A 13,854-nucleotide genomic window follows, 5' to 3' on the forward strand; every position below is an offset into this window, starting at 1 on the left:
ACACACACACACACACACACACACACACACACACACACACACACAGCTCTGCCTGGATGGTATCCTCATCCAAAGATCATTGCTGGAGACCATGTTATAGGTGGGACCAGTCCTTTCTCACTCTGCCAGGAACCTGTTTTCCCCTCCTCAGTGCTCCTTGCTCTGGGAGCCACAGCCATGGGAGTAAAGAGCAGCCCACAGGCCCCTGGGCAGGAGGCCTCCTGTTAGGACTGGCAGCAGGGACTTTGCACCCCCTAGGAGAGAGGCAGTACTTTCTACTGGCTAAGCTTTGCCAGGTGAACAGCCATCCTGTCAGCAAGCTGAAACTCACACAGTAGCAGTCTCCCTGAGGATTCTTCTTGCTGCCTCTGGGCCCACAGAGGTCTGACAGCTGGCCTCAGCTGAGAGGAAACATGGGGCCCTGAGCCTGTCAGCCCATGCAGGCTTTAGAGCTCCCGATCCTTCTGACCTTGATCTTGACTTAACCTATCAAAAGCCCTTACCACACAGGGTTCCCCCAAGCCCACTAGAGTACCACAGGCTCCTGCAAAAAGGATTGCAGGAGCCACAGGCAGAGGGGCTGTTGCCTTCCCACACAAAGTCCAGCCCCTCCCCTGGTGCAGAGGGGACCTAGGAGATGGTGGAAACTCCAGTGGGGTCAGAGTGCTGGCTTCTGTTACTGGGAGAGGCACTTTCGCAGGGTCCCACTGGTGGTGATCATTCTCTGCTCCTTACATGGGAACACTCTGCTATTTAAATTCTGCACCTCTGTGAAAACATATGGAAATGTATGTAAGCAAAACAAAAGAGAATGGATCTTGCACCCCAGTAGCTACACTGATAAGGGGTTTAGCCTACAGAATTGCTTGCATGTTAGTCAAATGTCATCTGAGCAATGTCATTAGTGGAAGAATAGGTTTTTGTAATATCAGAAACTTGTCCTCTGACACAGATGTCCACCAATGGGGCTTGTCTGGACAAACCTGGAACGTGGCACACAAGGAACAACTATAGCCACAGAGGATTATGAAACAAACTGAGATCTAGTGTTAATTGAATAGCCAGGAGCAGGACAGTGTGTGCAGAACACGGCCACTGAGCATGGCTGCACAAAAAAACATTGGTGATCAGAGATGCTCCCAAGGATGGGACATGGGGTGATGAATATGTCCTAGAATGGGGTAGTGGTGACTGCTGTGTGTGTGTGTGTGTGTATAGGCTAGAGGACAATCTCAGGTGTCATCTTCAGAAATGTCACCTCTTTCCCTTGGGACTTTGTCTCTCATTTGGCCAGCATTCACGATTTAGGATAGACTATGTAGCTAGTGAACCCTGGGGATCTTCCCCGTCTCTGTTCCCGATGATAGGATTACAGGTGACCACCACACCTGGCATTTTTACATTAGTACTGGGCATCATGTTTAAGTCTTCAGGCTGTTGAGGCAAGAGCTTTACTGACCAAACCTTTCCCCAGTCCTAGAATGGAGTCTTTTTATACCTGCTTTTCTGTCCTCTTGAATTTTGAACAAGAACATATTACTACTTTAAATAAATAAATGTACAAATGAATAATTGTACCCTTGACAGTGAAGCATTTGCATAGAAAGAAATATCCTGGTGAGCATGGGGACCCTGTGAACTGACATTTGCATATGTATTGACATGCACACATGTGAGTGAGTGCACTGAAGGGTGACCCTGGTCTCACTGAGTGCTAGTATGAGCTTTTCCACAGGTGGTTCCTACTGGTATCTTCTGTGCTAACCAGCCACTGTTCCCTGTGAAGACTGGAGGCTATGTCTCCTATGTATCCTGTCTCCACAACACGACAGGACAGAGAAGATGCCTCAGTAGACTGAGGGGAAAAGGGAAGGAAGCCAGTGGAAAAGGCTGATGTGGCTTCCTCAGAAAGACAGCATCTCCAAACCCAGTCCTGTCCTGACACATTGCCCTGATTCCACCGCACGAAGGAGTGCCCTAAGCTAGGAGTCCAGAAGCTCATCTCAGGATTGTGCCAGACCCTGGCTCCTCCATGCCTTGGGTGTTAACAGGGCAGTGGTAATGCTTCCCTGACAGGTTTGTTACAGGTTGCCAGGAGGCAAAGGAAGAAGAGGGTGTTGGTGAATCCACCAGTCTCTCTGTAGCCCCCTCAGTTCTGCTAGAGTAGGGGAGGGTAGCCGAGCAGAGTGGTGGGTATCTGGAGAAATCCTGGTTGGATCTGGCGTTGGGCAGTGGGATTGAGAGGAGGTGTCAGCCAGGTTGCTAGACTATGGAGCACCTCATTTATAGGTATCACCTGCATACCATAAGACCCAGTCTTTGGGAGCTGGCGAGGTGGCTCAGCGGGTAAGAGCACTGACTGCTCTTCCCCGAAGGTCCTGAGTTTGGATTCCCAGCAATCACATGGTGGCTCACAACCACCTGTAATGAGATCTGATGCCCTCTTCTGGTGCGTCTAAAGACAGCTACAGTATACTACACCGGAGTAAGTGGGGCAGAGCAAGCAGGGCCATCCTGAGTTCAATTCCCAACAGCCACATGATGGCTCACAGCCATCTGTACAGCTACAGCATACTCATACACATAAAATAAATAATAAAAATAAAAATTAATAAATCTTAAAAAAAAAAGACCCAGTCTTTGAAAGTCTGTGGTTGAATCAAGTGCACTTGGAAACAGCTGTGCAGTCTCACCACTGACTCCAGAGCACACTCCCAGCTCCAGAAGGGAGTCCATGTCCATCATGGCTCTCCCTTCTCTCGGGAGCCCTGATAACCACCAGTCTGTTCTCCATCTCGCTGGGTTTGCCTGTCCTAGGCAGTGTATTCAGGAAGCCACATGCAAATGACCTTTGTAACTGGATTCTTGGACTTACTGGCATGTGTCCAAGGTCTCTAGGTCTCTTTCATGCCGTGTTGCGGACTGTACTTCACTCCATTTTATGAGCAAATAATATTTCATTGTATGGACAGACTGTTACTTTGTGTATCAGCTGGTGAGCACTTGAGTAGTTTCTACTCTTTGGCTGTTATAAACACCATGGTCCTGAACATGTATAAACATTCTTTCAATTTTGAAGGAAAAATCCCCAAATATTGCTTTTAATAGTAAGGCCCTCCTCCAGGCCTGCACAGAAGCCCCCAACATCACACTATCTTAGTCTAGTCTCTCCATGTGTGCCCTGTGCCTTCTCAAACCCTTCTGTGGCCCACATGCTTCAGGGTCCACTGACCTCCTAGCTCTTTTAGGACACACAAAGCACCTGTACAGCTAGCTTATAACACTTACCTGGACCCTAGAGGCTGGCTGCAGTGTGATAGCCTATTGCACAAGCGAGCAAGCAGAGTGCAGAGGTCATAAGAGAATTGCCCAGAGCCACGGAGGTGACTTGGATCCAAGACCTGCCATCTCTTGCAGAGAGCATAGGAAGGAGCCAGAAAGACTTTGCTTCAGGACTCAGGGCACTCAGGACTAGCTTTGGAACTTTCTAGTCAACTTTGCAAAACCCAGGAGTCCAGGCTGCCTCCCTCAGGCTTCTGCATCAGCAGCCTACTCAAACACTCCAGGGCAAGTGGGCCGCTATTTTCATACGGGGAGGGTGGTTCATGACCTACTTGTGCACCTAGATTACTTGGCAGGAAAACGGGGTTTGGTTCAGTCGATCTGGTGCTGGCCTTGGGCATGAGCGCCTATTCCTTATGTGTGTAAATGTGTGCAGGCGTGTATGTATGTGTGTGCATGTGTGTGTGACTGGTTGGGTGGGCCCGTGTGTATATGCAGGGTCTGGAGCAACTTTCTTGTATCCTCCATCCCAGCCAGATGAATGGATGAAGAAGAGTCTATTCTATCTGCTCTTGCATACAGCCCTGGGTGTGGGCTTGGCCTCCCCAGAATCTCAGTTAAATCCTCTGCCCCACCTTCCTACTGTGCCATGAGGTCGTTTGACTGGGGCTCTCAGCCATTTATGGACATGTTCATCATTCCTAAGCTATACTCCCATCACCATCTTTAAATCAATTACACCCCACAAGTCTCACTGAAGGTGTATTTCTTATGGCCCATAAAATACTTTAGGTTTTACCACTGAGACTATTACAGTGTTGAAGACATTATGCCTGTATGAGGCCCTGGGAGCTGAAAAGAGTGTCAGAGTGGATGAACTGTCTCAGTACTGACTTTGTGCCATGTGATATGGGACACACATCAACCCTCTTTGTCCTCCATTGTCACCCTTGAGAGCAATGTTGATATCTGTGCCCCAGTGAACAGAGCAGGAAACAGACTCATGGCCTTTCTTTGGCTCACATAGCTACTGAGGGAGCAGAGCCGGGCTCAGCCCGGGCATCCAGGCTCCAAATGCAAGGCCCTCCCAGATGCTGTGTGAAAGGCAGTGGGAGTTAGTGAAGTGGGGGTGTGCACCAGTCAGGCCCTCTGCACTGGTGACCTGGGGAACTGGGATGGCAAGAGAGAAAAGAGGGGCGGGTCAGGGCTCAGGCTGCAGGAGCTTGCAGGCTGTCGCAAAGAAGGGTTTTATCCCTAGGAAGGGTGCACGAGGAGCAAGCGGAATTCAGAGAAAGAAAAGCTCTTGCTTGGACTTAGGGTAGAGAGAAGGAGGGATGAGTCAGAGGGGGGAGTTTAGGACCCAGAATACAGGTTCTGGAGCAGTGGTCCTCACTAAGGGGAGCAAGTTTGCCATCTCCCACTCCTGTCTGTCTATGGACATTTTCAGTTGTCACAGCTGAAGACGGTGGTGCTGCCAGGGGTGAGAACAGTCAGAAGCAAGGGCTTATCTATCACAGCTGTCAACAGAGATTGAGAAAGCCTGCTGGAAGCCTCTTGCTGGGAGGGACAGGAGTGGGGTGAGAGGTGGTCTGCACCCCCTCCAAGCTGACTCAGACAATGGTCTGTGTGATGTGTCCAGCATTTCCTGACCCCAGGTCAGGGTCCTGGCCATAGAACTTGGTCCCTCCCAAGGTCTTGGCCTGTGTAGACAGTGTTTATTCTGGGTGATGAAATCTCCACAGGGACATCCAGCTCCTGGGCCCACCTTTCCCATGTGGTGAGGACAGTTCCCTCTCCATGAACTGCCTGACGCCCCACTGATAGCTCTTAGAGAATCAGTAATGGTGCAATGTTCTGATTTTGTTTCATATTTCCACCCCTGGAAGCTAGTTTGTAAAATCATAGTAACAAATAATCAAGACGTGAAAGTCATCAGAAAACCACTGCACTGGATGGGGGGTGCAGAGGCTTGGAGGGTGAGGGTGAGTGGGGGTGGGTAGGTGCTGCAGAGCTGGAAAAGAAAAATGCCTAGAAGGGAGGGAGGGTATCCCAGGAGTCCTGGGAAAGAAAGTCTGCAAGCTACAACCAACTCCTCGTCACTCTGATCCTAGGCCAGGCACATCCCACGAGACCAGCATCTCTCCCTCTGCTGGCCATTCACGGGTATCGCCTGCCCCTGACAGGAGCTTCCGCACAGAGCCTGGGGTAGGCAAAAAACACTGAATTTCTGCAAATCAGGCAGAGAGTCAGTCCCCTGGCTGAGGAAGGACCAGGAAGATGGTGAACATACTCATTATCACTTCTGTCAGCCCTGCTGCTGGAAAACCAAGTGGGCAGAAGCAGATGCACTCTAGAGTCCTGGGCTACCCAGATCTGGAAAATGTCACTCTGGGCAGAGGCCTCTAGGAAGCTCCACTGGCCTGAGCCTCTTCTTTAGCCACGACTCAGGCTAGCTTTTGCTTTGATCACACTGAACAGCCAGATCAGGTCCAAGAGACCTCTGGATGTGCAGCTGGCCTCTGGCTGTGCCGTCCCCTTTACAGAAAGACTTTTTTCTTTCTTTTTTTTTTTTTTTTCCTTGCTGAGCTCAGGACTATAGCTCACAAAAAAGAAAGTGAAGCCAGAGCCAGAATCTGCAAACTCAGCAGAGCCCAGGACTAACCAGGTTTCTTTTGATGCCTCTTACACCTCCCCAGAGCACAGGTTGTACCCCATTCTGGAGAACTGACCTCCTCAAGACAGGGCCTAGAGGGAGATGAGGCAGGGAAGGGGGCTCAGAGTCACAGAGTTCAGAGGTCCTGGAGTGAAGACTTAGGACTGTGCCCAAGAAGTGCCCATGGTTGCTCTTGGCTCCCAACAAGCTGTGCTGTGTTGTGCTGTGCTGTGCTGTGCTGTGCTGTGCTGTGCTGTGCTGTGCTGTGCTGTGCTGTGCTGTGCTGTGCTGTGTGTGCTGTAAAGATCCTGGGAGGGGTCCCTGAAGAATAAATCTGAGAAGTGGAAGTGACTGTCATGCATCCGAGTCCCCCAAGCTAATCTAGGCTCCTTCACACTGGATATTAAAATGTTCAATGCCCTTGATTGATAGTCTCTGCTAGCCCCTCCCTGTCCCCTGCCAGCCCCTGTCCTTGGAGGTCCTTCTCACTGGAAAGCTATGGGTTCCTGCATGACCACTGTCACTCAACCTTTGTCAAGCCTTATGGGGCCCCAGGACTCTCAAAAGGGCACAAGGTAGGATCCTTTACTGAAGTCCCCCATGATACAAGCAAGTTGCTTAACCTCTGTGAGCCACTCTCCTTTTGCTAGCAGGGAACTTGAGTCCTGGACCGAAGAAAGACATGGGACCCTGCATGGGGAGGAAGAAGTTAGGTTGGAGTGAAGGTCATAATGTCCAGTTCCAGGTAGTGTCCTATTAACTCACTGACATGGTATGAGAGCAGTTATAAGTAAGATTCTCCAAGAGCTTTGTCTGCACAGTCTATTTGAATACACACTGTCCAGGAAGGTACATGGCTCATCTCTATGTTTGTTTGTGTTTGGAAGACATGGTTTCTCTGTATATCCTTAGCTGCCCTGGAATTCACTCTGTAGCCCTCAAACTCAGACTGTTTCTGCCTCTGCCTCCCAAGTGCTGGGATTAAAGCCATGCACCACCACCACATGGCTTCTTTTTCATTTTTTAATGATTTATTTATTTTTATTTTATATGCATTGGTGTTTTGCCTGCATGTAAATCTGTGTGAGGGTGTTGGATTCCCTCGAATTAGAGTTATAAACAGTTATAAGCTGCCATGTGGGTTGTAAAAATTACACCTGGGTTCTCAGGAAGAGCAGCTAGTGCTCTTAACCACTGAGCCATCTCTCCAGCCCCTGTTTGTTTTTGAGACAGGGTCTCTCTTCATAGCCCTGGCTGTCCTGGAACTCACTATATAGACCAGGCTGGCCTTGAACTCTTAGAGCTCTTTCTGCCTCTGCTTTCCAATGCTGAAATTAAAGGTGTATCCCAACAGGTTTGGCTATCTCTATGTTAAGTACAACAAAACAGACACACAGAGGTACTGGGCAACCTAGCTCAGGTTGCACCACCGATGCATGGCACATCTGGATGAGGATCATGTATGTCTAGCTCCACATGGCACATCTGGATGAACATCATGTATGTCTAGCTCCACATGGCACATCTGGATGAGGATCATGTATGTCTAGCTCCACATGGCACATCTGGATGAGGATCATGTATGTCTAGCTCCACATGGCACATCTGGATGAACATCATGTATGTCTAGCTTCACATGGCACATCTGGATGAGGATCATGTATGTCTAGCTCTACAAGCATGCCCACACCTAGTCTGCATCTCTACTCCATCTCATCCCATTACTAAGCCAGCACTGCCTGCAGTTCCTGGGTTCAGACTACCCATATCGCATCTAAGGAGCCCGAGTCTGCTCCACTCAGGACCAACCTTCAAGTCCAAGGCCATGCGTTCATAATGACCTGAAAGTGCCATGAACCAAAGATGTCAGATTTGAGGATACCTGTGGTAGGAGCTGTCTCACTGCTTGTTGATCCTTAGGGACACTGAGGCCAGCACGGGCCAAGCCTTGCCTAAGAATGTTCAGCCTGCCCATGGTAAGGCAGGATGGACTCCGAGGCAGTCCTATACCAGTGCAGAAACATTAAGCCTAAGAGTTTGCTGTATGAGTCGGGTCACACCCTCGAGTTCCCCTATCCGTTCAATGTAATGTGTGGTTGGATGATCCCTTAAGACCTGCTGTTTGAGCGGGGCAGTGGTGGTGTATGCCTTTAATCCCAGCACTTGGGAGGCAGAGGCAGGCAGATTTCTGAGTTCGAGGCCAGCCTGGTCTACAGAGTGAGTTCCAGGACAGCCAGGGCTATACAGAGAAACCCTGTCTCACAAAACCAAAAAAAAAAAAAGAAAGAAAGACCTACTGTTTGTACTGTTTGTCACCTTGTTCAAAACCAGGACTGCTGGAAGCTTTGCATCTGTAAGACACACATATCCCCTTCAAACCACATTTATTCATCAGTGACCATATTGGTCCCACAACCAGAGAGAAGCGATGCTCTTCCATAGGCCTCACCCAGGCTTCTGCCTCCCAGCCAGCATTCTGCTTCTCAGACCTCCTGGCCCCACAGAAATGAGTGGCCCTGGGACCCTTTGACCCCCAAGCCTGGTACTCACAGAGACAGGGAAGTAATCCTTCATGTGCTTCCATATGGCCAAGCGTCTGAAGAACTGAATGGGCCGGCCTCCCTGCCGCGGCTTGTCCCAGTCCAGATACCACCAGGTGGCATATAGGACAGAGAAGAGCCAGAACCTCGTGAATAGGAGGCCTATGAAGATGATGATACAGAGCTGGGCTGGAAGAGAAGCGGGAGAGTTAGAGCTGCGAGCCAAGCAGGTAAAACCTGAGCTTAGCTCTTCCATGGCCGTGCCTCCACATCTGCAGCCCCATCCCCCTATGGCTGCAGCATCCCAGCACTGTTCAGCACACACCACTGAGTGAGCAAAGCAGGTAAAACCTGAGCTTAGCTCTTCCATGGCCGTGCCTCCACATCTGCAGCCCCATCCCCCTATGGCTGCAGCATCCCAGCACTGTTCAGCACACACCACTGAGAGGAGTCCAACTTCCATGGCTCAGACACTAACCAGGATGTGTCACGCTGGCCTGGGGCCCAGTCTAAAGTCATCCTCCCCAGCCCCCACTACACCAGATGTCTCAGCCTTCACTGCTTCCATCCCAGGAAGGCCATATGCATTCAGCGGGTGCTTGAAAAATGGATCCATGGGGTTGAATTAACTTCTGCCTTCTGATTACCTTAGGGAATCCCAGAGGAAAATCCTCTTCCCAGGCCAATTTTTTTGTTTGTTTTTGTTTTTGTTTTTTCTTTTTTTTCTTTTTTTAAAAGATTTATTTATTATTTTAAATAGGTACATTGTAGCTGACTTCAGACGCACCAGAAGAGGGCATCAGATTTCATTAAGGGTGGTTGTGAGCTACCATGTGGCTGCTGGGATTTGATCTCACGACCTTCGGAAGACTAGTCAGTGCTCTTACCCGCTGAGCCATCTCACCAGCCCGTTTTTATTTTTTCAAGACAGGGTTTCTCTGTGTAGCCCTGGCTGTTCTGGAACTCACTCTGTAGACCAGGCTGGCCTTGAACTCAAAAATCCACCTGCCTCTGTCTCCCAAGTGCTGGGACTAAAGGCGTGTGCCACCACTGCCCAGTCTCCAGGCCACTTTCTGTCCATCCTTGGGCCTCTCCCCATTTGCTGGAGCATCGTTCCCATGGAACACTAACTCACCCTCACTGGTGCAACATCTCTTCCATTCACTGATGTTTTTTCCCTTTCAATGTCATATCAAACCCACGGATCCGCACCTGCTAGTCAAGTGCTTCCTCACCATTAGCCACACACAGGCCCTGACTTTTTTCATCTGCTTGTTTTTGTTGTTTTTCTTGTGAAGTGGGATCTCAATTATCCCAGGCTGCCCTCAAACTTTTTGTGTGGATAAGGATGACTCTGAATTCCCAAGTACTGGAGTTATAGGTGTCCACTAAGCCTGGTTTATAAGGATCCAACCCAGGGCCTTGTGCATGCTAGGCAATCACTCTACCAACTGAGCTACATCCACAGCCCTCAAGTTCTTTGTTTCTATTTATCTGAGACAGGGTTTCTCTGTGTAGCTCTGGCTGTCCTAGAACTCACTCTGTAGACCAGGCCGGCCATAGACTTAGAAATCTTCCTGACTCTGCCTCCTATGTGCTGGGATTAAAGGTGTGTGCTACCACTACTGGGCCAGCCCTCAGATTCTTAAAGAAAGCCAGACACAGTTGTGAAGCATTTGGAGAAGTTAGAGGGACAGACTTGCTGGTGTGAGGTTGTGGGGTGGGGCTTGACTAGTGTGAACACTAAAGATTTAGAAGTCAGAGGGTATAGATTTGGGCCACAAATACTCATTCTGCATGGAGTATCTACAAGGTACCAACTGCTGGTGGGCCAGCCTGAGCAATCAATAACATCTTGTCCCCATGAAGCTATCTGTCCAGTGTTGTGCTTGAGGTACTTTACCTTTTGTTATAAAGGTTTGGTGGGTTTTGTTTTTGCATTTGTATGTGGTGGGTGTGCATGTGTGTGTCTGTTCATATGTGTGTGTGTTCATATGTGTGTGGTGTGTGTATGTGTGGGTGTTTATAAGTGGTAGGTGTGCATTTGTGTGTGTTCACATGTGTGAGGGTTGTGCATACATGTGACATCAAGAATCTTCATCAACTTCTCATCACATTATTCCATCATTTCCCACCTTATTCTCACTTGAACCCAGAGTCCACCAGTACATGCTAGTCTAACCAGTACATGCTAGTCTAACCAGTACGTGCTAGTCTAACCAGTACATGCTAGTCTAGCTACCATGGTCAGGCATCCTCATCTCTGCTTTCTAAGTGCTGGAATTACTGGCAGGCCAGTAGTACTGGCAGGCTGCCATGCCAACCCAGTGTTTACATAAGGTCTGGGGATTTGAACTCTGGTCCTCACACTTGCATTGAGTTGTCTCCCAAGCCCTGTTGTAAAGTTTTTGGTTCTAGTAAAATGTACAGTGCAATTAAGTACATCTTTTATTCAGCCATTGACATCTGTCACCAGACCTCTTTACAGAAACTCCATACTCAGGAGACACTGCGCCCCCACCTTCTCCCTAGCCCAGCTCACTGCACCCACCCATGCTCACTATGTTTCTAACTACTCCAGGCACACTATAGTGTGGGGTCATAGGAATTCAGCCCCTTTCCATTAATGTTCCATTGTGTGTATTTAACACATTTTGCTTCTCCATTAGTAAATACTTAGATTGAATCCATGTTTTTTATTTGTTTTAAAATGCCATGAAATTATTTACAAATAAAAACGGGGGCAGGGGGCTCATACACAAACTGGGACAAATGGTGTTTGTGGAAAATCTAAAAGAAAAGACAACTACATCCAGCACTTCGAGGGCTGGTCTGTCCCTCTAGATATCTGTCTCTCTAAGGCATGGATGGAGAGACAGGAGCAGCAGTGGCTTATGGCATTCTTACTCTCTGTTTGTAGAGGCAGTTGTAGAGGTCTTGGAATCAAGTGCTAGCTAGCGTGAATAGGTACAGAGGCAGCACAGATGTCCCTGCACCCAGAGGGGACAGAAAGCTCCTCCAAGCAGGAGACAAGGAAGGAGGGAGGTTGCCTTAGATTTTATTTATTTATGCTTTTATTTTCTTTTACTTCTTTCTTTTTTTTAAATTTATGCTCTTTAAATGTTTTACACTGGAAATAGGCAGCCTCTGCTGTAATGTACACCTGCAATCAAAGCTCATGGAGGCCAAGGCAGGAGGATTGCAAATTCAGAACTCAGCTACATAGAAAAACCCTTATTGCAAAAAATATTCTCTCTCTCCCTGCCTCTCTTGTTCTCCCCCCTCCCCTGTGTGTGTGTGCCTACATGTATATGCATGCTTGTTTGGGTGTGCAATTCCCATGTGAGCATGTGTATGTTGAGTCCAGAGGTCAGAGGTCATATGTCTTTCTCTATCGCCCTCCTTTTTCCCCCTCTGGAGCTGAGGACCTAACCCAGGGCCTTATATTTGCTAGGCAGGTGCTCTACCATTGCCATAAATCCCTAACTCTTCCACCCTATTTTTTGAGACAAGAGTTTTTCACTGACTCTGGCGCTCACTGATTCAGCAAGGATGATTGCCGGGGATGCCCCTGATCCTCCTTTCTTCCTAGGGCTGGGCTTATTGGAGTATTCAGCCATTTCCAGCTTGGTATGTGTTCACCGGGAATCAGTTCAGGCCTTCACACTTCACATTCCCAACTGGCCCATCTCCCCTGCCTAACCTCAACTTTTTAACCTTAAAAATGAAACAAACTAACTAACAAAAACACTAAAATAGCAAAGCTCTTTCCCCTTTGGGTTAACCCAAAAGTCTCTGCAGTGGCTCCTATTTAATAATACCTCTCTCAGGAAGAAAAATTCAGTTCTAAACAATGGCTACCTGGAGGGGAGGGAAGTCTGTTACTTAAGGGTTTGAATGATGTTGGAATGAGTTCCTTTTGTAGACAGAAGAAAAAAGTTTCAGAAAAAATAGAGGGCTTTCCTCTCAACTAGAAGGATCCCACTTGGCCATCCTGGCTCCGGACTTATTTCTCTGCCCTGTTAACAGCAAACCCAGATAGGTCTGCGTGGTAATTTAGGAAGGTAGCCCTTCCCTTCCCTTCCCTTCCCCTCTCCCTTTCTTCCTTTGTTCGTTCGTTCGTTTGTTCCTTCCTTCCTTCCTTCCTTCTTTCCTTCACTCAATCTTTAAAAGCTTGCAGTTTCTTTTGTTATCATTGTTTTGGTTTTTTGAAAATGGGGTCTTACAATGTAGCTCTGACTGTTCTAGAACTCACTATGCATACCAGGCTGGTATCAAACTCACAGAGATCCCAAGTACCTTTGTATATGCCTCTATGCTCAGTTAAGCCTGAGGTTTCTTTTCTTTTCTTTTAAGATTTATTTATTATTATGAATAAGAACACTGTAGCTGTCTTCAGACACACCAGAAGAGGGCATCAGATCTCATTATGGGTGGTTGCTACCCACCATGTGGCTGCTGGGATTTGAACTCATGACCTTTGGGAGAGCAGTCAGTGCTCAGGGCACTGAGCCATCTCACTAGCCCAAGCCTGAGGTTTCTCAAACCCCTACATCTTGTTGTTTTGTTTTGTTTTTGAGACAAAGTTGCTGTTTGTAGCCCTGGCTGTCCTGGAACTCTGTAGAACAGGCCCGCCTTGAACTCAGAAATTCACCTGCCTCAGCCTCCCAAGTGCTGGGATCAAAGGCTTGTATCAGCATGCCTGTTTTAAACTCCTACTTTTTTAGAGACTCAGAGAGAATATGCACACTAGCTAAAGTCACATAGCAAGCCAGCAGGGTAATACCTGGGATTCAGTGCTTGGCCCATGCCATTCATTCATTCATTCATTCATTCATTCATTCATTCAACAATATAAAATATAAAACGAAAACATCTAGGAACAGCATGGACAAAGGCTGAGGAACCTTACTCCCCGACAAGAGAGATGTGAGAGAGGACAGAAACAGAAGCAATGAGTAGCCCATCTGGAAAGCATTTGGCTTGGGGCCTGAGCCTTTGGTGCCTGGTCTTAATTGACTTTCCCAGCTACTTCCGTGCCATTTCACAAAACAAATGCCATATGTCCAGCTTGAACCTGCTGTTGAGATCACCCTCTGTCTTTTCTCCCTTCAGATTTCCCTGCCTGGGAAGCTGAGTGTTGGCAGGCTTTAGATTCACATTACATTTCTTCTTGGTGTGTATGTGGTTTATAAGCATGTATGTATGTATGTATGTATGTATGTATGTATGTATGTTCATATGTGGGCACATGTGTGTTCAGGTGCCAGTATATCTTCCTCTATCACTCTCTGACCTTTATCTTTTTCTATCCCTCTGTGACTCTCTGGTATTGAGGCAAGGACTCTCTCTCTCTCTCTCTTTCTCTCTCTCTCTCTC

At 48.1% G+C, this 13,854-nt stretch overlaps 1 protein-coding gene across 1 annotated transcript in view; it reads right to left on the minus strand.

Annotated features, from left to right (window-relative positions):
- Positions 1–13,854, minus strand: part of Mogat2 (monoacylglycerol O-acyltransferase 2) — a 22,370-nt gene that overhangs the window by 5,708 nt on the left and 2,808 nt on the right. Inside the window, exon 2 of the mRNA XM_031384384.1 lies at positions 8,486–8,664. Coding sequence (XP_031240244.1) covers positions 8,486–8,664 — 179 coding nt within the window. The remainder of the gene's footprint in view (positions 1–8,485; positions 8,665–13,854) is intronic.

The sequence above is a fragment of the Mastomys coucha genome, unplaced genomic scaffold, assembly GCF_008632895.1.
Source record: "Mastomys coucha isolate ucsf_1 unplaced genomic scaffold, UCSF_Mcou_1 pScaffold21, whole genome shotgun sequence".
Lineage (NCBI taxonomy): Eukaryota > Metazoa > Chordata > Mammalia > Rodentia > Muridae > Mastomys > Mastomys coucha.